At 37.4% G+C, this 21,613-nt stretch overlaps 1 protein-coding gene across 3 annotated transcripts in view; it reads right to left on the reverse strand.

Annotated features, from left to right (window-relative positions):
• Positions 1 to 5,831: 5,831 nt before the first annotated feature.
• Positions 5,832 to 21,613, reverse strand: part of LOC133521629 (uncharacterized) — a 100,416-nt gene continuing 84,634 nt past the window's right edge. The window contains exons 4-11 of one of the 3 annotated variants that reach the window (XM_061856705.1): positions 14,716 to 14,846; positions 12,825 to 12,934; positions 11,963 to 12,108; positions 10,365 to 10,572; positions 9,285 to 9,320; positions 9,155 to 9,202; positions 7,740 to 7,856; positions 5,832 to 6,254 (exon numbers count right to left, since the gene is read on the reverse strand). In XM_061856705.1, coding sequence (XP_061712689.1) covers positions 6,137 to 6,254; positions 7,740 to 7,856; positions 9,155 to 9,202; positions 9,285 to 9,320; positions 10,365 to 10,572; positions 11,963 to 12,108; positions 12,825 to 12,934; positions 14,716 to 14,846 — 914 coding nt within the window. In that variant the 3' untranslated portion in view covers positions 5,832 to 6,136. The remainder of the gene's footprint in view (positions 6,255 to 7,739; positions 7,857 to 9,154; positions 9,203 to 9,284; positions 9,321 to 10,364; positions 10,573 to 11,962; positions 12,109 to 12,824; positions 12,935 to 14,715; positions 14,847 to 21,613) is intronic. The other 2 variants (XM_061856706.1, XM_061856708.1) reach the window with 2 other exon arrangements.

The raw sequence follows: 21,613 nt of genomic DNA on the forward strand, positions 1-21,613 counted from the left end.
TTCTGTATGAGACTCGTAGTACTATTATTTATTCTGTGGTACCGCACCCACTGGCGCAGTACTTGAGATTAGGTGACGAGTTGACGACATCGCAAATTGAAGGGAACCTAAAACTAATTTTCCACCACACCAACTGGTAAAGGCTCTCTAGTGTTCAGAAAAAAAGAAAGTTGTATTTTATCCACATGTGTGTATTGTGCAGAACCGAGGTTCCACGGGGCAGTGGAATAAAATAGTCACAGCTTGAAGACAGTAACTTATTCTTTATTGATTAATGTCGCAGCACTTACATTATAAGGACCGTGCGCGTTGGAGGGTCTGCCATCTTGTGGGCTACATCGGTACAATAAACATCACATTTACGCCTCGCGCCAAAAATCTGACGGCTTGTGTGCTGCCTCCTACAGTTCATGCACGCTCCCTATAACGGTTGTGATTATAAAATAAGAGAATATACATCTCCGACCGCGGGCGATGTCAAAGCCAAAGAGAGAAAGCAAAATGAGCAGTGATACAGAATAAAAACACGTTATAGTATGGTCAAATTAAGTCAAATCTCACTAAAGTCAGGTACTAATTCTAAGGAGTAATAAAATCACTACGGATTATTTTGTATGGGCTAAAAATCGAACTTTATACAACCGTTACTAAATTCACCCCCCCCCCCCCCCCCGGAAAAGGGTGAAATCGGCTGAAAACAATGTAATGGTTACAACTAAGAAGATAAAAAAGCGGCCAAGTGCGAGTCGGACTCGCTCATGAAGGATTCCGTACCATATATGACGTATTAAAAAAAACTACTTACTAGAGATCGTTCAAACCATATCATATATTTTTTTTAGATTTTTTAGATTTTTCATTCTGTTATTTTAGAAGTTACAGGGGGGGGGGGACACATTTTTTCACTTTGGAAGTGTCTTTCGCGCAAACTATTCAGTTTAGAAAAAAATGATATTAGAAACCTAAATATCATTTTTGAAGACCTATCCATAGATACCCCACACGTATGGGTTTGATAAAAAAAAAAATGATTTAAATTTTACGACGTATTTAATGATATTTTGTTGGTATTTTGAATGATAAATATTTAATAACGGTGATATTTATTACATTTTTATTTACAATAACAATACATATACATAATGGATATATACAGATGATTATTATAACTAGCTTATATCTAAAATAGGCCCTTGAGGCATTGTACCAAGGATGCTGGCGGCATTTCCTCGTTGTATCGCAATACTGATACATTGTGCGAAGAAGCCGCGAGCTCTTCGGTCACCAGTTACGTCATAATAACGTTCTTTTGGATTTGATTTGATTTGATTGTATTTAATATTTTACAGATAGTATTTTCCTCGCGTTGGTGTGGTTGAACCCAGAGACATGTTAAATTCTATTTCTATGGTTGAACCATGACAGTAGCGAGTGGTTCGAAAAGTGGACACACAATATTTTTCATCACACTTACAAAGAAAAACCAAAATTTTAAGCGAAATAATTCTTTAATACGGTGACATTTCAAACATTCGTCCATCATATTGTCATTCTTTGACAGGTTAGGCATCGGAGGCACGTTACAGTTACAGACATATCCGGCCTCGATTGAAAATTCGGTAAGAATATTTTTCACCACTCTCCTCCTCCACAATATTTTTCCTTATAGTTTACCCTCTGGGTTGGAAGGTCAGATGGCAGTCGCTTTCGTAAAAACTAGTGCCTACGCCAAATCTTGGGATTAGTTGTCAAGCGGACTCCAGGCTCCCATGAGCCGTGCCAAAATGCCGGGACAACGCGAGGAAAAAGAAAGAAGAATATTTTTCACCACACCAACTGGTAAAAGCTCTCTTGATTGTTCAAAACCGAATGAGAAAGTTGCATTTTATCCACATGTGGGACAAAGTAATCAGATGCTGAGTTGTTTCCGTGTATTAGCTGGTAGAATTGACTTTTAAATGATAATTTTGAAAGATATTTTTATTACCTTCATTTGGATTTGATTTGCTTTGATTTGGTTTGATTTTTTTGGTATTTAAAAAAGTTTGTATTTCACTCGGAGGAAAAGTTTGTTTAACCTTCGTGCCTTGAAACCCTCGCAACGCTCAAGATTCCACTTATCTAATCTTATATAATCAGATAAAATATTTTTTAACAAACAATGAAAATAAATGATAAACATCAGTATTTTGAAAGTAAAACTCTTTTATGCCTACTTGGTGCGTATGAATTAGTGACACAATAAAAAAGCTATAACTCCCTGTTTTCACAATCCATAGATCCCGTGGGAACAATACATGCCTTTGTCCTTCAGTGTACCTGCATTAAACAAAATATTTTTCGAGTAAGTGTGATGAAATAAATTATACCTAATAAAACATCACACAGGACGTCTTAAGCATTTAAGAAATGAAACACTAATTATTCTTAACCACATATCTTTATTTATATTTTACAAACTTCATTACCTAACCCCTAAAGTTTGGGGTTTTTTTTTTCAGTTTTTTTTTCTTCCTTGCAGCCTTTACAAGTCTATTTAACAATGGCAACGAAAAAATTAAACAGATTTTACAAATTCTTGGTTTTACAAAACAATAAAAATCTGTATTTTGTAAATCACAATTTATACTTAGAACTAAAAGTTACAAGATCTGTAGAAGCCTTAACCTTAACTGAGAATTTTAATCTTCTTTCAAAAGGCTTCTGCAGTACCCCTAGTGTAAATTTAATTCGATAACGTGACGAGCGTTCGCGTTTGCATGTCTATTTTTGTATGGGATTTTGAACAGCACGCCAAGCGGGACGTTTTGGAAACTCAAAAATCTGATACAAAATAACACTTAACGCAAACACGTACGTCACGTCACAAATTTACACTGGGGGTACAGTACCCCTAGTGTAAATTTTATCGACATCATAACAGATCAGGATTTTGAGTTTCCAAAACGTCCCGCTTGGCGCGCTCTTTCTAAATCCAATACAAAATGAGACTAAACGCAAACGCCTACGTCACGTTTCAAAATCGAATTTATTTACACTAGGGGTACTGATAATAAAACTTGGATTTCGTTTGCTTCCGATTATCGTTGGCAATGCCCCCGCAACATTTTCTGTCACAAACGAGGGATTGACTAAATGAAACATCGATATAACTGCTATCGATACGTATCTTAACTTGTAGAAAATACCTACTAACATTATAAAAATTCACGGCTACCGTCAAATATAGGATACGGCCGCTATTTTCTGTACCGTAAAACAACCCAACTATAGTCCAATACTGCAACTATGGTCCACAAGTTCAAAAGGAAATTAATTATCTATACCAATGTTCCTTTTGGTTTACTCCTAGTTTTACCTTCCATTTATAAACATACTTTGCCTTAGAACTACAAAAATTTAGTAAAATACACACCTGAACGAGAAAAAATGAGTTTATTTGTGGACCATAGTTGGGAGCTTTGGACTATAGTTGGGTGGTTTTACGGTAATATGTTAGCATTTTATTTTGTACGACGTCAGGATACTGTAGCAATAGTTTCCGTTTTCAGAGGAATGGCCACGGCCGCCCCGAAACCGCCTTTTCACACAGACGTAGTCCTCAATTTCCTATCTGGATATTAACACTACTCGTATTATAGTATTTTATACAATCGTAATATAATAGACAGCTTTTTAGTCGAGCACCGTGTGGTACGAGATTGAAGAGCTTGATTATATCACTATTGAATACAATACTTTTTCTACGAGTCATCAAAATAGTACATTACGATACAAGTGCGAAAAATAGGAAATTCGAAACGAGTGGCGATAAATAAAAACACGACCGAAGGGAGTGTTTTAAATCGACACGAGTTGCGAATTACCTATTCGCACATGTATCGTACAACGTTTTACAGTACATATGGCCCTTTAAATGTTCGACACAGTAACGTAATATACTACTTCTCGCACTAGTGCTATAAAGTAGCCCCATATGTACTGTAAATAATATTATTTTTACTGTAAAACCTAAATAAGTAATGAAAATTGGTAATCTAATTAAAAAATGTAATATTTACAAAAGACATAAACGCGCGCATAATTTTTGGTTGTTATAAAAGTTAGGAGCATTTAAAATTTAGTATGAAACCAGTTTATGTCTTCTAATTTTTACACAAAAAAAATGGGACATAGGGTAAGTAATTGAGAAAAAATTAAGCAAAGCCATGATTAATATACATCAAAATATGTAAAAACATTTTCTTTGATGTCAATATCCAGAGACAGAAATCCACATCCAGAGAGAGAAAAAAAAGCGCTGATGGCCTAGCGGTAAGAGCGTTCGACTTGCAATCTGGTCGCGGGTTCAAACCCCGGCTCGTACCAATGAGTTTTTCGGAACTTATGTACGAAATATCATTTGATATTTACCAGTCGCTTTTCGGTGGAGGAAAACATCGTGAGGAAACCGGACTAATCCCAACAGGGCCTAGTTTACCCTCTGGGTTGGAAGGTCAGATGGCAGTCGCTTTCGTAAAAACTAGTGCCTACGCCAAATCTTGGGATTAGTTGTCAAGCGGACCCCAGGCTCCCATGAGCCTTGGCAAAATGCCGGGACAACGCGAGGAAGAAGAGTCAATATCCAGAGACGAAAATTGGGACTACGTTTGTATGGAGACGGCCGTGACCTCTATCCTCTTACCCCTTTATTCACGTGTACTAAAGTTACGATGCCGCTGATCATCGTTTGTCCCTTTCCATCATACCAATACGTCGGAAAGGGACAAACGATGATCAGCGGCATCGTAACTTTAGTACACGTTTATGAATAAGGGGGTTAATATGCAAGTATATACTTATTATAGTGAGGAAAAGCCTAAGTCGATGTGCATTTGTATTTTTGTAACTTCTCAGTGTGTTTCACCATTATGATTCCTTTTATTTATTTATCTTAGTATTGAGCTGCTTATCGATAAAAATGTTTATCGATGTTCAAGCACTTGTAAGCCAGGAAAAGTTCTAAATCTAGCTAGCTGATGGCCCTAAAGGTTTGTATGGTTAAGGGAAATTGGACGACCCCTTCCTCGTACAAAGGTAGTCACAAAGTAAATAGCGGCGGCGCGCGCCGGAGCAGAGAGTCCGCTCAGTACAAAGTGCCATTTTCGCCGCACGCACACAGACGTGACATTTACGCACACGGACGTTACATTTACAGGCGTTCTCGGGCACTCTCGGGCAGAGCTTAGTCGGGCTGTGCGCGCGTTGCTCACTTGACGTCCCCGCCGCTACGTACCTACGTAGACGCCGGTACCTACCTACTGTCATGTACGTCAAAATGCAGTCTTTAAGGAATGTAAACATGATAAGATGTATGTATAAACGAATCGATGTATGTATGTCTGTAAACTTATATTACCTACTCCTTTTTAAAATTCGAAATAAATACAGAAGCAACCCTAGTGAGCCGGGCAAGTTTAGGTATGTATTTTCAAGAACGGCGGGAACGGACCTTCTGTTTATTTTTTATTTTGAGTCCTAATTGTCTACTCTGGATATTGACATCATGGAAAATATTTTATACAGTTTGATGAATATTAACATTACATATTAACTATATCTATTTTTTATTTTTATTTTATGTGTTCCAAAAATTACACAGCATTACAGTTCGTACTAATTCACTGTAAAATTCATTAAAAGTATACACATAAAAACAAAGTACCTTTAGTACAAAAATACAAAAAACGATCAGATTTAATAGATTACAGAAGATTCCGTTTATCCATCGCCTCACAGAACCTCATACACCCATCACACAATTTCACCCAGCTGCTTGCAAATACATCGCATTCCGGTGCTGATACGCAGAACGCGTTAAGATGTTGGAGAACGCGGATTGGTGGTTTACAGTGGGACACAGTACCTACGAGATTTAGGAACCACGATAAGTTGACGACTTCTTGGTTGGAATTTACATTTACCCTTAGCCATCTATGTCCCTTCGTTTGAACTTCTTCGATTTATTATGATTTATTACAAGAGTTAGGAGCTATAAAAATGGATTTTGGACTGGAGACTACTGTCGTATGGAAAAGCCGTTGTCAAATTTCCTCTCAAATTAATATGTCTGTCATAAACCTAAATGTTTGTCAGTTTAATAACAGCGACATCTGTCGGCGGGGCAGCGAGACGGGTAGACGATACATTGGTCCAGGCAGTAGACGTCAGCGCCCTCTCGCCCTTCCAGCTCCCCGATGGCTTCGCAGGTTTGTCTGGAAATGAGGGTAATTTTGTTAACTCATACTTCGAATTATTGGGAATATTGGGATATGTAATTGTCGATTAGGTTAAGAGGCAACAAGAATGGTCATTTCTCCATACAAACGTACTCGACTGTTTCCTTCGTGGTTTTTGAAGCTAGAGCAATGATTATTTCAACGCAGATTATTATTATTAATATCTGTGTCGTACTGGTTTGCTTTCTTTGATATTTTTGTTTCTTAAGGCGCTAAAGTGCACTGCAAACATTCGAAAAAGGCCGTTTTTTTTTTATACCACGACGGTGGCAAACAAGCATACGGCCCGCCTGGTGGTAAGCAGTCACCGTAGCCTATGGACGCCTGCAACACCAGAGGCATTACATGCGCGTTGCCGAAAAAAAGAAGCAAAAGTCGTTCGGCAAAGAGAAGCATTATATTTAAAACTAACATTAATTAGCCTAAAAAACAAAACAGTCCGACACAGATAATTTTATTACCATTTAGATCTCAAAATTTTGTTACATTTGGTTAAGTTTTGGAGGAGGAAACAGTCGAGTTCGAAACATCGTGTTTTGAGATTTTTTACGCGGGATTTTTCGCCTAACCTTGCGTTGTTCTACTTGTTCTCATCACACTAGTTTTAGGAGCCGCTTCCTAATATTAGCGAGAGGGATTAATTCGCCAAAAATATTTCAATCTCAGCTCCTGTATCCTCTTAAGGTTACGTATGAGAATATAATAATAAAATAATAATAATAAATAAAATAAATATTATACGACATTATTACAAGTCATGCTGTTTATCCGTACTTTGAGAGGTCGTAAATCTGAACAACGTTTACTACAGAGAAAGTAACGCGCTCGTTATTTTATTTTGTTGTCAATTGGTTTCTCGTCAGATTTAGACAAAATTTTGGTGGAAAGATATTTGGGTCCTTATTCTTATTATTCTTATTCTTATTTCGACGACCGGTTTGGCCTAGTGGGTAGTGACCCTGCCTACGAAGCTGATGGTCCCTGGTTCAAATCCTGGTAAAGGCATTTATTCGTGTGATGAGCATGGATATTTGTTCCTGAGTCATGGGTGTTTTCTATGTATTTAAGTATTTATAAATATTTATATATTATATATATCGTTGTCTAAGTACCCTCAACACAAGCCTTATTGAGCTTACTGTGGGACTTAGTCAATTTGTGTAATAATGTCGTATAATATTTATTTTATTTATTATTATTATTATATTATTCTGTGTATTCACCATATGTCCTAAAACTCTATTGAGTTACGACAACGTATTTTTTTTAGAAACTCAACCGAAAATTTCATTGAGCTTTTCATCCCAAATTAGGATCTCATATTTATTCTATCCAGAATGAGGAGCTAGCCAAATTTTATGAAAATCTAACAATCCGCAATAAAATAGAAATCCGCCCACCTCATTCTCAATAATTTGTGATAGGAGAAGAAAGTTAGAAAGTTAAACTGATTCAACTTACGGGCATGAACATAGCGCTTCAGGACAATTAGGAGGATACCGAAGACAGTTCGTCTGACACCAATTCTGCATACCAGGCAGCACGCGGTACGCAGGCGAGGGCACGCAGACTTGGTCCCTGTAACCATTGGAGCCGAGGTCAAACCGCATGACATAATGAAGTTTTGAAGGTGGATTAGAACGTTTGGGTACAAGTACATGCCGAGCTGATTACTAAATACAGTCAGTAACTGACCTAAATGGGTTACCTATCTCATCTCCGAATTATTATTATTATTGAAACCTCGAAATTTTTATTTGACCGACCGCGTTTGTTCTAAAAACCGTTGAATTTTTAGAGCGGTCCAATCTAACCTAACATAACCCAATGGCTTCTACACAATGCGTATTTCAAAAGTTTAGAAAATTTAGCGGATTTGAAAAAAATGCGGTCAAATGAAAATTCGGTAAATAAAAGATTGGACAAACATGTTTTGAAGTTGCGACATGTTACCACGTAAATGGGTAAGTTCATGAATGAAAATGATAATTACGTTTTAGGTGAATTTATTTTTGATCTGCCCTAATTTACCTATGCTGTCCTACAAGACATACAACCATATGGGAAAAAAAGAACGTGTTCCTCTAAAATAGATCGATATGCGAGTCGGGACAGTATTTGCGTAGATAGGTATGTGTTACTGACTGTACCTACTGTGAGTTTTAGAGTAACATTTCATATTAGTTTGTAGCACAAGACAATGAAATTAAAACACAGGCATTCTTATTAAAACACAGATAACATGCTACAGAAAAATAGTATAAAAATAAGTAGTATAAAATGCTAGTTCATATCTGCCCAACCTATTTAACTGGTGCCATGAAGGTTTATTAGAGCACTGACAATATCCTTTAGCACCTCAGCACAGGTCTCTAGTCAAGCCTCAACCGCTTATAGGAAACGCTAATCGAAACTAAAAACATGTAAGGCGTCTCTCATTTTCCTTGGGTAGCGCCGAATCTTTGCATGTCTGGCCGCACCATCAGTAAATGACGAGACTTTTCATCGCATCTGAGGGCGTACGCAAATTGCAGGGATGTTTCTCTTTTACTCCAATTAAGGCATAATTAGATTAAGAGTGACAGAGAATTATGCTCGTGATTTGGGGTTTTCGGTACCCATGTCATCCTGATAATTTTTTAGTATTCGATTGTCATCTGTCGATAAGCGGTTGTCATTTTCCTATAGCTTCAGTTCAGAATTCGAAAACATAAAGACGAAGATTAGTTACAAGTTACAACACAGACGAGTACGGCCATTCCATAGAGAGTTTATAATACCGTAACGGACTGAAACAGACAAAGATTAGAAATTATTTACACGAAGAGTTCACATATGTACAAATCCCATACCGAAGATCTAATAACTGTTTGTACCTAATAATTTGAGGGACATAATCTTCGTCGCTATCCGAAATATCGTTGCTGAAAGAAAATTTATATAATACAGTCGTTATTCACAAAGACACGGTAAAAAGAACTTTATGTACATAACACTAAGGTTTACCTAATTTGCAACGACTCCTTATAATCTCTTTCTTCCCTGAAAAAAGCATGCGCAAGCGGGTGATGAAATAATACAATAAATGTGCATAAATATTACAATAGAAATAAATAAGATGCAATCAGCTTGTATGATTAGTGGTGCTAGATTTGATAAAATAACTACTTACAATATTTACATATATTAGAAATAAGTAAAGCCTGACCAGTAATATTGCGCGCCATATTGCGGAATTTCATTGGAACAATTTTGTCATACTAAACTCAACTGCCACCCTATACATGAAAATAACTGCGCCCTCTTGACAATGATCATATATTTCTGGTCGGGTTTTAAGTATATTTTACATCAAATCATGTTTAGTTTAATGTCAACTAAATGAATGTGATCTAAGAACAGTTCGCCTGCAAATATTTTGCTCAAAAAGCGAGGAAAAACAAGCAAATTATACCTAATTATACTTTTTTTTTGCAGGTACTTTATGAGAATTATGAGCTATATGGATTTTTAAATGTTTCACCCAAATGCATCCAAAACCCTGTATATATTTTTATATTTAAATTTGATAATCATGGAGGCAGCAGAAGCATATGAAGCACCAAATTTCCACTACTTTCACCCGTTCTTACACCCATTATTGCTGGTTGATAGCTTGTCATTCAAAATACTCGCTCTTAACCATTGAATTGAACTACGTATAGAACCGGCACATGCAAAGAACCAGTATTTTGCGCCTTGAGTTGTTGTTTTGACCACGTTTTGATAATAAACCATGGAAGCGGAGCGAGAATCTCGCGACAATCGCGACTTAAACGTGTAAGCGCCATGAATTTTTCGCCGCTTACGATGTTTCGGTCGAGTGGTACAGGTTGCTGTTGCGACAATTTGTTTGGTATAGCTTCTCTATAGTTTAACTCAATGCTCTTGACAACACAAATAAGTTTGTGTGCCAACATATATTATTTCAGCTAATCTACACAGCTCAGGTACTATTACAAAAAACATCCAAACAGCTTCCATCTATCCGCTTTCCGCTTACCAAGTATCATCTCAAAACAAATATACGTTCGTTTTGTTAAGTACCTGACAACTAGCGGATACAGATTCTGCGGCCGGTACGCGTCCCTATAATACAGCAGGAAGGGGTTGTCCCTGCGGAGGTCGCCCGCGAAGGCCGGCGGCAGGCCTCCGGTGCTGGTCACGATGCTGATGTCGGCGCAGTTCCGGAAGGTCTCGGAGCGCCCGCAGCCCACGGCCTCCGTGCCGTTGGGGCAGATGCCCCACATGTTGCCTGGAATGTATAGTTTTTACTATTATGGATTGATGTTTTTTGCGTTAACGAAGTAAAGGAGCAAGTATATATTGAATTTAGAACCTTCTTTTGTTCCAATACAGTTCGAAATTCGTTTAAATTTGTCATTTTAAAACTACATTGAACAAGAACAATACAACAAGGGGGCTCAATAAGGGGGGGGCGGGTTTAGGGTCGGCAACGCGCATGTAACTCCTCTGGAGTTGCAGGCGTACATAGGCTACGGAGGCTGCTTACCATCAGGCGGGCCGTATGCTTGTTTGCCACCGATGTAGTATAAAAAAAAAACAACAATTTTTCATTCATAAACATATCTACTAATACATAGATAATAATAATATTAATAATACATAGACGATTAATCCCTTTGACATACTTGTAACAGTTGTAACCAACACGTGCATTAAGACGGGAGCTGACCGCTGTGCATAAAGCAACAAAGGGTTTTGTTTAATAGATTAGGGTCCGAGCCAACAAAACAATTCATAAAATTCATACTATATTATATTATAAAATTTTCCTGCGGTTCCGTAGCCAAATGGCAAAAACGGAACCCTTATAGATTCGTCGTGTCCGTCTGTCTGTCCGATTATGTCACAGCCACTTTTTTCCGAAACTATAAGAGCTATACAGTTCAAACTTGGTAAGTAGATGTATTCTATGAACCGCATTAAGATTTTTACACAAAAATAGAAAAAAAAAACAATAAATTTTGGGGGTTCCCCATACTTTAGAACTGAAACTCAAAAAATATTTTTTCATCAAACCCATACGTGTGGGGTATCTATGGATAGGTCTTCAAAAATGATATTGAGGTTTCTAATATTATTTTTTTCTAAACTGAATAGTTTGCGCGAGAGACACTTCCAAAGTGGTAAAATGTGTTCCCCCCGTAACTTCTTAAATATCAGAATAAAAAATCTAAAAAATATATATGATATACATTGCCATGCAAACTTCCACCGAAAATTGGTTTGAACGAGATCTAGTAAGTAGTTTTTTTTAATACGTCATAAATGGTACAGAACCCTTCATGGGCGAGTCCGACTCGCACTTGGCCGCTTTTTTGTTAGTGGCGGCGACTACACTCTGTTTCTTTAGGTATTTAAATGAAAGTAAACAAACAATTAGTATATTTTCGGGTAGTTATAACATTTATTAGTTAACCAACCAAATACAAAAACCACCTGGATCTGTCACTGAACGAACTGACTTTAACCTACATTATTTGATCATGTAATGTTTTCATCTACCCTAAACGGGCTTAAGGAGCCATTTGAGGGTAGATTTTATTTACTTTTATTTAAATACCTAAAAATACAGAGTATAGTTGAGCCGCCGTTGTGTCCCGGTGAGATATGGTCCTTACCAGTATAATAAGTCCACTGCAACACACATTGAGTGCAAGTGACGTAAGCGGGCAGACCGACGCGGTACCTGAAGATCTCCTTCTTGGCCGTGTCCAGAGGTATCAGGAAGCGGTCCTCCCGGGTACCGGATACGACGAGGGGGTACCTGAAACGTGAATTTGTAGTGTTCTTATGCGACATTGGTGGCAGACAAGCGTACAACCTGCCTGATTGTAAAGTGATTAAGATAGAATATGGATGACTTTCTGTAAGTTAAATACATCGGTAAATATACAATCACTTTTGAATGTTGGATAATTCCGAAAATCCATCTCATTCGACATTCGAAAATGATTAGGAATTACTCAAATATACTTAACAATATTTTTTGAAGAACCTAATTAATACATATTACGACAGACACCTACAATTTATTTGTCCTTTCATAAGAAAATCTTAGATATTCAGAAAGTAATAGCCAGCCTTAAACGATATCGGTGCAAATTAGAATAGAATAGAATAGAATTTCTTTATTTGCCAGAATACGTATGGTACATGATGATAACAGAAAAGGTTTTACATATAAGTGTCAGTATTCAGTCGAAGACACGACGTGCAAAAATTAACATAAAATAAATCAGTATAGAAAAATTAAGAAAATAAAACAGGGGCTAAATTTTTCATAGTAAAATAATAATAATAATAACATCCACTTGTAACAATTTGAAAATGAAATAATAGAATGTCCACGAATAAATAAAACTTTATAAAACTAACATCGATAAATTAAAATTTGATATTAAAAGTTGGGGGTGACTACCCCCAAAAAAACTAATATTTTATTATTTAATTGCATGGAATAAGCAAATAAGCACACTTTACCTGTCAAAACATTCTTGCGTAGCTTCCTGATTAGGGTTGTTGTTTGGACATAGTTTCATGACAAACGTGCCCAAGTGGTTAGCCGTCAGTTCGATCTCCACTTCGATTTCCTGAAAATGAGTGAAATATCAATAATTGCTCCTCGACAGTTGCTTCAACCTGAAGCATGAATGGACACAGTCGTGGACCTCATTGATGGCGGGAAAGTTGGGCTCTGGGATCATTCCAGGTACCATTATTAAAGGATCTGACCTCCCAAGACGGCACTGGTGTAACTTGAACAAACTTCACACTGGAGAAGCTGCCCAAACAATCCAACACATTATCGAGGAGTGTCCCATAACGCGCTATGCCAATGGACCTCCTGAAGAAATTAATAAATGAATGTATGGTCCTCCTGGCCGCATAGCCAACGTTACAATGGTTAACGCTCCGTAGCGTAGCGTAGTCATCTCTCTCTATCACTCTTCCATATTAGTGCGACTGTGATAGTTGCGTTTCGTTGGCTACGAACGAATGAATGAATGAATGAAAGTTTATTCACAAGAACATATGGTACATTAGATATCATTAACATTGTTGACCCTTGATATGCTCGGCCCTAGGGCATGTGAAAATTATTTGTATTGACACAGTTTATGCATGTCAAAGTAAAATACGTTACATACATAAATGTCGTGTTTCCTAAAATATTATCAAATACAAACATTAAATTATTAAATACAGACGTCAAGTTTTAAGTCTCAGTCAGTTAGTCATTCAAATTCCGCACATAAATTCATCAAACTGTTAGCTAATAACTAGTTAATCCAATTTACTTTTTTATGTCAAAATACGCGGGCTGATCACCCTTATCGACGAGGCCATCAAGTGGTTGACTGCCCTTAATCTACATTTATAGCTGTCTGTATTCTGTTTAAAATAAATACGCCATACGATTAAATAAATAATTAAACATCAATAACATTTATTAACATGACAATACGAGTCAAGGCACGTCTTCGTGAATGACACGGTCTATATTACTTTACTTATTTTCTCTTTATATTATTTATTTTTATTTCAACCAACTTAGAATCATATTACATTACATTAAATAATAATAATAGAATTAAAATTAAATCATAATTATTATATACGCTAACCAAAATAATAACTCCTAGGGTGAGCATTAGAAAGGCTTGGATACCAGTACGTGAATCATATATGACAGTGATTCAGGTACCGACAGTCCAGCAGTCAAACCTATCCGCGAACGCCCTTAAGATGCTGTTGAAACTGGTGCAGCGTTTTCTCATTGCATCAGTGTAAGAACAGTCTATCCTGGCCTCCCTCCACAAACATCCCCAGGCACTACAAAAACGGTAGGTAACAGAGAAAATATCAGTCAATTCTTACCTGTCCCACACTGTAATGTTTTGTGATGATCCCTTTTCCTAACATCCCTTCGGCCTCATGAGGCCTAGGTTCGAAGAGATGATGCGCGTCGCCGCCCACGCTGCAGCGGCCAGAGTTTTGTTTTTACTGGACTGCCAGACTGCCACCTAACTCGTGGGATCTCGGTACGATCAGATGATATTGCCGTACCAGCCCGAGGTTACACTACTCTAATTATGTAACAACACGGTAAGTACGGTCTCACAATGTACCGACTCACCTGTCTAACACTGTAGTGCTTCACGATGATCCCTTTTCCAAACATGTACACGACCTCATGAGGCCTAGGTTCGGAGAGATGATGCGCATAGCCGCACACGCCGCAGCGGCCAGAGTTTTGTTCTTACTCGACTGCCAGACTGCCTGCAGATGATATTGCCGTACCAGCCCGAGGTTACACTACACTAATTATGTAACAACACGGTAACTACGGTCTCACAATGTACCGACTCACCTGTCCAACACTGTAGTGCTTCGTGATGATCCCTTTTCCAAACATGCCTCCGGCCTCATGAGGCCTAGGTTCGGAGAGGTGATGCGCGTCGCCGCACACGCCGCAGCGGCCAGAGTTTTGTTCCCACTGGACTGAACAGTAAATACACAAATCATGTAAGTATAATATAGTATAAAAAAGTGCAGGTCGTTTTTCAAGACATGCGTCGCCTAATGACATAATCCGTCGATCTCTTGCCAATGTGCCTGCTCTTCTTTAGCCTGGCATGAGCATGGCAAGAGGCCTGATGGTGTGTCCTTAGTTCCTTGGAGCTTAGGACGGATGTTAGTGTGGGATGCTACCTGCGTACACACTGGCACCGTCCCACTGCTAACGGACTAATGTAAAACCGGGCGCAGCGGCGGAAAGCGCTGAAATTTTGAAACGTAATAAATATAAGAGCCTCGGTAGAGAGTACCATTTTGCACCATTTAGCGTTGAAACTCTAGGTTACATGGGGTCCAAGCGCGCACAAGTTTTTTGGAGAAATCGCGAAACGTCTGGTTGACGTTGGTGACCGAAGAGCTGGCGGCTTCCTCGCACAACGTATCAGTATTGCGATACAACGAGGAAATGCTGCCAGCATCCTTGGTACGATGCCTCAAGGGATGCATAAGGGATTTTAGATATAAGCTAGTTATAGTAATCATCTGTATGTATCCATTATGTATATTGTTATTGTAAATAAAAATTGCTTCTTAGTGTAATATGTATATATAAGCAGTTATGGCATCTTCAAGCTTGATATTTTTTGATGCAAACTTTTGTCGCGGATTTTTTCTCAACAGGCAACTATTTAATAATCATCGATACAATTCTTACAAAGACATTAATTAGGTAGCGTTGTTTCTTTATCACTGACTCCCTATAGCCGCCTCCTGTGTCCATCATCAGATCAGCTTATGGTACTCAACTAGTATTCCATTTAGTTTAAGGTTACATATATCCAAATAGCCTTGCTATTATGCTGGACGTGGGCCAGATAAGAACAAGGATCTTCGCCAAGTGGCAAGGTGGTGTAGCTGTATACACAGGTATAAATGTCGTGGGTTTAGTAAGGTAAAACTCACGTATCTAATGAAATTAATGGACTCCGTCCAAGCTTACTTCCCACTTAGACAAAACACGGTGTGTCATTATAAACGTCACATTTTCGTAGAAATATGACATAAATGAAGACTGTGCCACACTTCGGCATTATATATTATACGTAGTTTAAAAAAAGCGGCCAAGTGGGAGTCGGACTCGCGCATGAAGGGTTCCGTACCATTTATGACGTATTAAAAAAAATCTACTTACTAGATCTCGTTCAACATTTTACCACTTTGGACACACATTTTACCACTTTGGAAGTGTCTCTCGCGCAAACTATTCAGTTTAGATAAAATGATATTAGAAACCTCAATATCATTTTTGAAGACCTATCCGTAGATACCCCACACGTATGGGTTTGATGAAAAAAAAAATATTTTATGACTTATTAAAAAAACTACTTACTAGATCTCGTTCAAACCAATTTTCGGTGGAAGTTTGCACGGTAATGTATATCATATATTTTTTTTAGATTTTTCATTCTGTTATTTTACAGTTACAGGGGGGGGGGGGGGGACACATTTTTTTCACTTTGGAAGTGTCTCTCACGCAAACTATTCAGTTTAGAAAAAAAATATATTAGAAACCTAAATATCATTTTTGAAGACCTACCCCTAAAAATGGCTTATTAAGAATGAATTCTACTCTCTAAAGGATTTCTTTGAATTATATTCGTCATGATACCGTATACTCTGTATAGATTGATATGATATGTGTTTAACGGAAATGTGTTTCTTAATTTTAAATTAGTTTTAAGTGTATATTGTATACCCGAATTGGGTTACCGTTGAAACTTACACATGTAATTAAATAACACCTCTGTTACACGGTTGTACAATAAAGAATTATCTTATCTTATACCTGACGACCGGTTTGGCCTAGTGGGTAATGACCCTGCCTACGAAGCTGATGGTCCCGGGTTCAAATCCTGGTGGCATTTATTCGTGTGATGAGCATGGACTTTTGTTCCTGAGTCATGGATATTTACTATGTATTTAAGTATTTATAAATATTTATATATTATATATATCGTTGTCTAAGTACCCTCAACACAAGCCTCAATGAGCTTACTGTGGGACTTAGTCAATTTGTGTAATAATGTCCATAATATTTATTTATTTATACCTAGTGGTAAAAATGATGAATAATAATTTATTATTTTCTCATAAAGCAAATAGTAAATACCTGCTCATAAAAAACCATAATGACTCCAATAATCACCACAATCATAAAATATCCATTATAGGACCGTATACGGCTATCTTTAAAAAAATACCCGTATTGATGTTTTTGCTCGTTAAAATCTTAATATAACTAATTAAATTAAATCGATTGAGCCCACACACGCGGCAATTGATGACCCCATCTTTTGTAATATATTTGTGTACCAAATTGACTATTGGTACGTAATCCTCGATCCATATTGTTCAGTTTTTGCCCTAGCACAGACGTATATTGAACTAGACCCAACAAATGCTCGTATATAGTTACATCCAAAATCATAATACACTCGCTTATGTAAGGGAAGTATCATCTGTGGACATCATCAGATCTACTCCATCAAGTTGGTGGTTTTCGTAAGGAAATGCTCAATTTGCATAAAAATCACATACATGTGCCTTTAAAAATCAGGATCACCACTCCTTCCAAATAAAAATAATATGTAATTACCTACTCAAATCGGACCACAGAGCTTGGAATAATCGGTGAACATAGATTAAAATACCAAAACCGAATAAAGAACTTTCTTCGAATTGAAGTCGGTTAAAAGAGAAATAGCTTTTCTGTTCAAAAATTTAGAAAGTTTAAAAAAAGTCAACATGTTAAAATAAGTACGATTGAGGAAGTTTGCTATATTTACTTGGTTCTATATCATAATGATCCTGGCGCTGGCGGAGGGGAAATTAGACTTTATTGACTAGTCCGACTTCCTACAATAATATTTTAAGTTAAGATAGGTTATAAGCGTTCCAAAATTGAAGCACTTAAACAAACCTTGTACAAATTGTACATGCACGTGCTAACGAACTCCCACACACCGGAAGAGAAAGAGACAAGCTCATGTTTCACAACAACCATGATAAAAGTGAATGGAAGCGAAAATTTATAAACAATAACAGATTTACGTAGGTATAGAAATAAAAATGTAAGTATTTTTTGTGCTCCTTATGTATTCATGAGTATATCCCATCTATAATTTTTTAACATCATTGGCCTCCTCATGGTGTTTTCCTACACCGAAAAGCGACTATACCTATATTAATAATATAATAACTTAATTTTGCTTCTTTATGTATGTATGTATGTATGTTATATACTTTATTGTACATAGAAAAAAAAACACGAAAAACACAGTTACAGAGTAAATTAAATACAACAAAGGCGAACTTATCCCTGTATGGGATATCTTCCAGTTAAATGAGTAAAACAGAAGTAACGGTGAATGAATGACAAACACAAACAAAAGTATACAAACTTCTTTATCATTTATAAGGAATTTATGATCTCGTCATCGCGTTATTTTTCATGTGTGTTTTTCCGAATAATCATCCCATTATGTTATTTCTTTTTTGTTAACGTTCTTCATTAGAATTATAAAGTTAATGAAAAAATAATAGTAATTCACAATGCAAGGGTACTCATAATATACCTAGCAATAATTTGAAGTAGGCATGCTTAAATTTTAAATTAAAATTAAATATCATTTATTTTCAGGCAACTATGGCCCATATGTCATACCTTACAGACTAACATACATACAATAATAAAAATCTTAAAATATAAATATCATTTTGACGACGCAGTTTTCGGTTGCGCCACCTGTTCTGGTGCGAAATATAAATATCACGCCTTTCGGCCAGAAGTCCGCGCTCGCGATGGTTTCCGGCAGCGGCCGCGGGACGCGCACCACAAACGAGCTGAAGTGCACGTAATGCCGCGATCGCAGCTGGAATACTTTCAGCTCGTAACGGATCTTCTTGCGGACATATTCCACCACATGCTTAGTTATAATTCTGTGGCCCTAGCGAAAAAGGGTACAAGTCTCTGGCAGCGCAGGTGTAAAGGGGTGTAAGTTCCACGTAACACTTATGCCCTTATACACCTAAACTGCCAGAGTCTTGTACCCTTTTTCACTAGGGCCACAGCATTATAACCTACTTTATCATTGTCTCAAAAATTATACCTTTTTACAAAGTAAAATCCAAATAAAACATGGAGCAATGACTAGTATATGGAAAAGAAATTATAATTTTTAGTTTATCGATGTAGGAACTTCCTACCTATCTTTAAATATCGCCTCCAGAAATACGATGTCTGTATACAATTAAGGAACATCTAGTTCTATCTATGGTCTGTAAAGAATAGTCGTAGGTTCATTGAACCCTCGTATTGAGAGATCATTGCCATCACTAAACATGAGATGAGACAAACAGGCCAACAAAAAACTGTTTGAGCATCCTTGGATCGTTCGTATAAATTATGGGAATATACTTTATGATATTTTATTTTTCAAACTCGATGGGTATCCTGTCATTTCAATACAATTTTGCGAGATTTGGCATTTTTAGGTTATAAATTATATGGAGATGACACCTGTCACCCTACCCATCGAGTTTGAAGTGTCAGTCTATAATAAGGTTCTGTAAATTATCAGCATACTGCTTTTTTATACAAAAATAGTACCGGACCCGTGATGATGCTATCCCACAATAATTTCCGATCCCTCAACGTCACTATAGGCATAAAGAAACAAATCAGTTTAGAGTGCTTACTCCAAACAACAGTGCTCACTCCACACTCCATAAGTTCAGATAGTCCCATTATTTTGCGTGGTAAACTGGGGGCCTGAATGTACCTATAGTAAGCATAGAGTGCTCACTCCATACAACCGGCTATTAGACCGAAAGCTTGAAAAGTTGAAACTAAGGAGGGAGGAGCGCACGGCGCGGCGGGCGTTTTCCATTTCATTTAATTAATTTAAGAGCCGTTTAAAATATTTTTACACAATTTTCAATGGTGGCTGAATGCCGGATAGGTCTGTGCCTTCGAAAATGACAATATGGCGGACGAATGTTTGATATGTCACCGTATTTAAGAATTATTTCGCTTAAATTTTAGTTTTTTCTTCGCAAGTGTAATGAAAAACATTGTGTTTTACTCCGGGGGTAAGAATATTGCAAAACCGGGTCTTTAATTTCCTTCAGTCTGCAGCTGTTTCCGAAATTTCACCAAAGAGAACGAAGTTATATAAATCTTTGATTTCACTTACACCCCTGGCCCTCGTTGCCTAATGTAACTATGAATTTAGTGTGTGTGCTTTTGCACAGTTAATTCAATTATCTTTTCATCACACTTGCGCGATTTATTTATATCACAAATAAATAACGGGTCTTAGATCACTTCATGTATAGAGTCTGTGTGAAAGAGTCGTGGAATGTATGGGGCTGAATACATTCCACGACTCTCCTCTTTCCGAACAGACTATTTATTTTTGATGATTTTTCAGGCCAAATTTACTAACTAGAGCATAAACGGACGGCTTTATGGTAGTTATTCCATAAAAGGAGGTCTAAAGCTTACTGCATCGCTGATTATCAACATTTTACGACCCATCGCCACATAAACTGTATAAAAACGTCTATTAACATGTTTTATTTTTAATTAAAAACTAGCGCGGATTCTCTAAAGGTCGCAAGTTCGGTAAATAAGCCGAGACAGCTGGAATCATAAAAATAAAATGTTGATGACCATCCAGAAGAAAAAGACTTAAAAGCCAACGATTTGTTAACATGATGAGACCTTTTCTGTAATTGGGTGGTGCAGAGCGAGCGAGTTTGTAGTTCCTGATATCCTTACTGGGTAATAACGAAGATTTTTAGTGGATATAAAAAAATTAAAAGCTGATACGCTACATTGGGAATAAGCATCGCCGGGGAGGTAAAGAAGCTATAGGCCAGGGTCGCCTGTCAGTGGAGCATAGACAGAATCATACTCTTTTTACAAGCTTTTATTTAACTTGCTCTGTTATAGTATGTATTATAACAGAGCAAGTTAAATATAGTATTAAGAGAGGTATGGGCATTGTGAATGTCATCTCGCTTTGTGTGGTAGGGCACGGCACAGCGGATGTCATTCAAGATAATTATAGAGCAGAGCCCAACTGGGGCAGTACCCTTACAGAAAACCGCAGTAAAAATAACACTACACCCTACTCATAGTGTTGTGTTCCTGCCGATGAGTAAGGTTGCCAGAGCTAGAGGGTGCGGAGTGTTAGGGTCGGTAACGCACATGTAACTCCTCAGGAGTTGCAGGCGTATATAGGCTACGGAGTCTGCTTATCATCAGGCGGGCCGTATGCTTGTTTGTCACCGACGTAGTATAAAAAAATTAGTTAGTGCGGGTCAAATCTTGGAAGCTAAATTTGACCCACTTCCCGATTTCGGATTGAGCTGAAAATTTGCATACATATGTAAGTCGGGTGATGATAATGTAATATTATGGTACCGTCGAGCTGGTCTGATGAAGGAGACAGGAGGTAGCCATAGGACCTCTGTGATGAAACAACGCAACCTAATTGTGTTTGGGGTTTTTAGAATTGTCTTAATGAGTATTAGTTGCCTATGGTAAGAAAAGTCCTACGAAAAATTGCCAAAACTTATTCTAATACTAGTATTAGAACTCCAAAAAGTCGATGACTATATTTTTTATACTACTGTGAACTGTTACTGACATAATTGGTTTGTCTAACTATACCTACTATTCTTTT

The sequence above is a fragment of the Cydia pomonella genome, chromosome 9 (genome assembly GCF_033807575.1).
Source record: "Cydia pomonella isolate Wapato2018A chromosome 9, ilCydPomo1, whole genome shotgun sequence".
Taxonomy (NCBI): domain Eukaryota; kingdom Metazoa; phylum Arthropoda; class Insecta; order Lepidoptera; family Tortricidae; genus Cydia; species Cydia pomonella.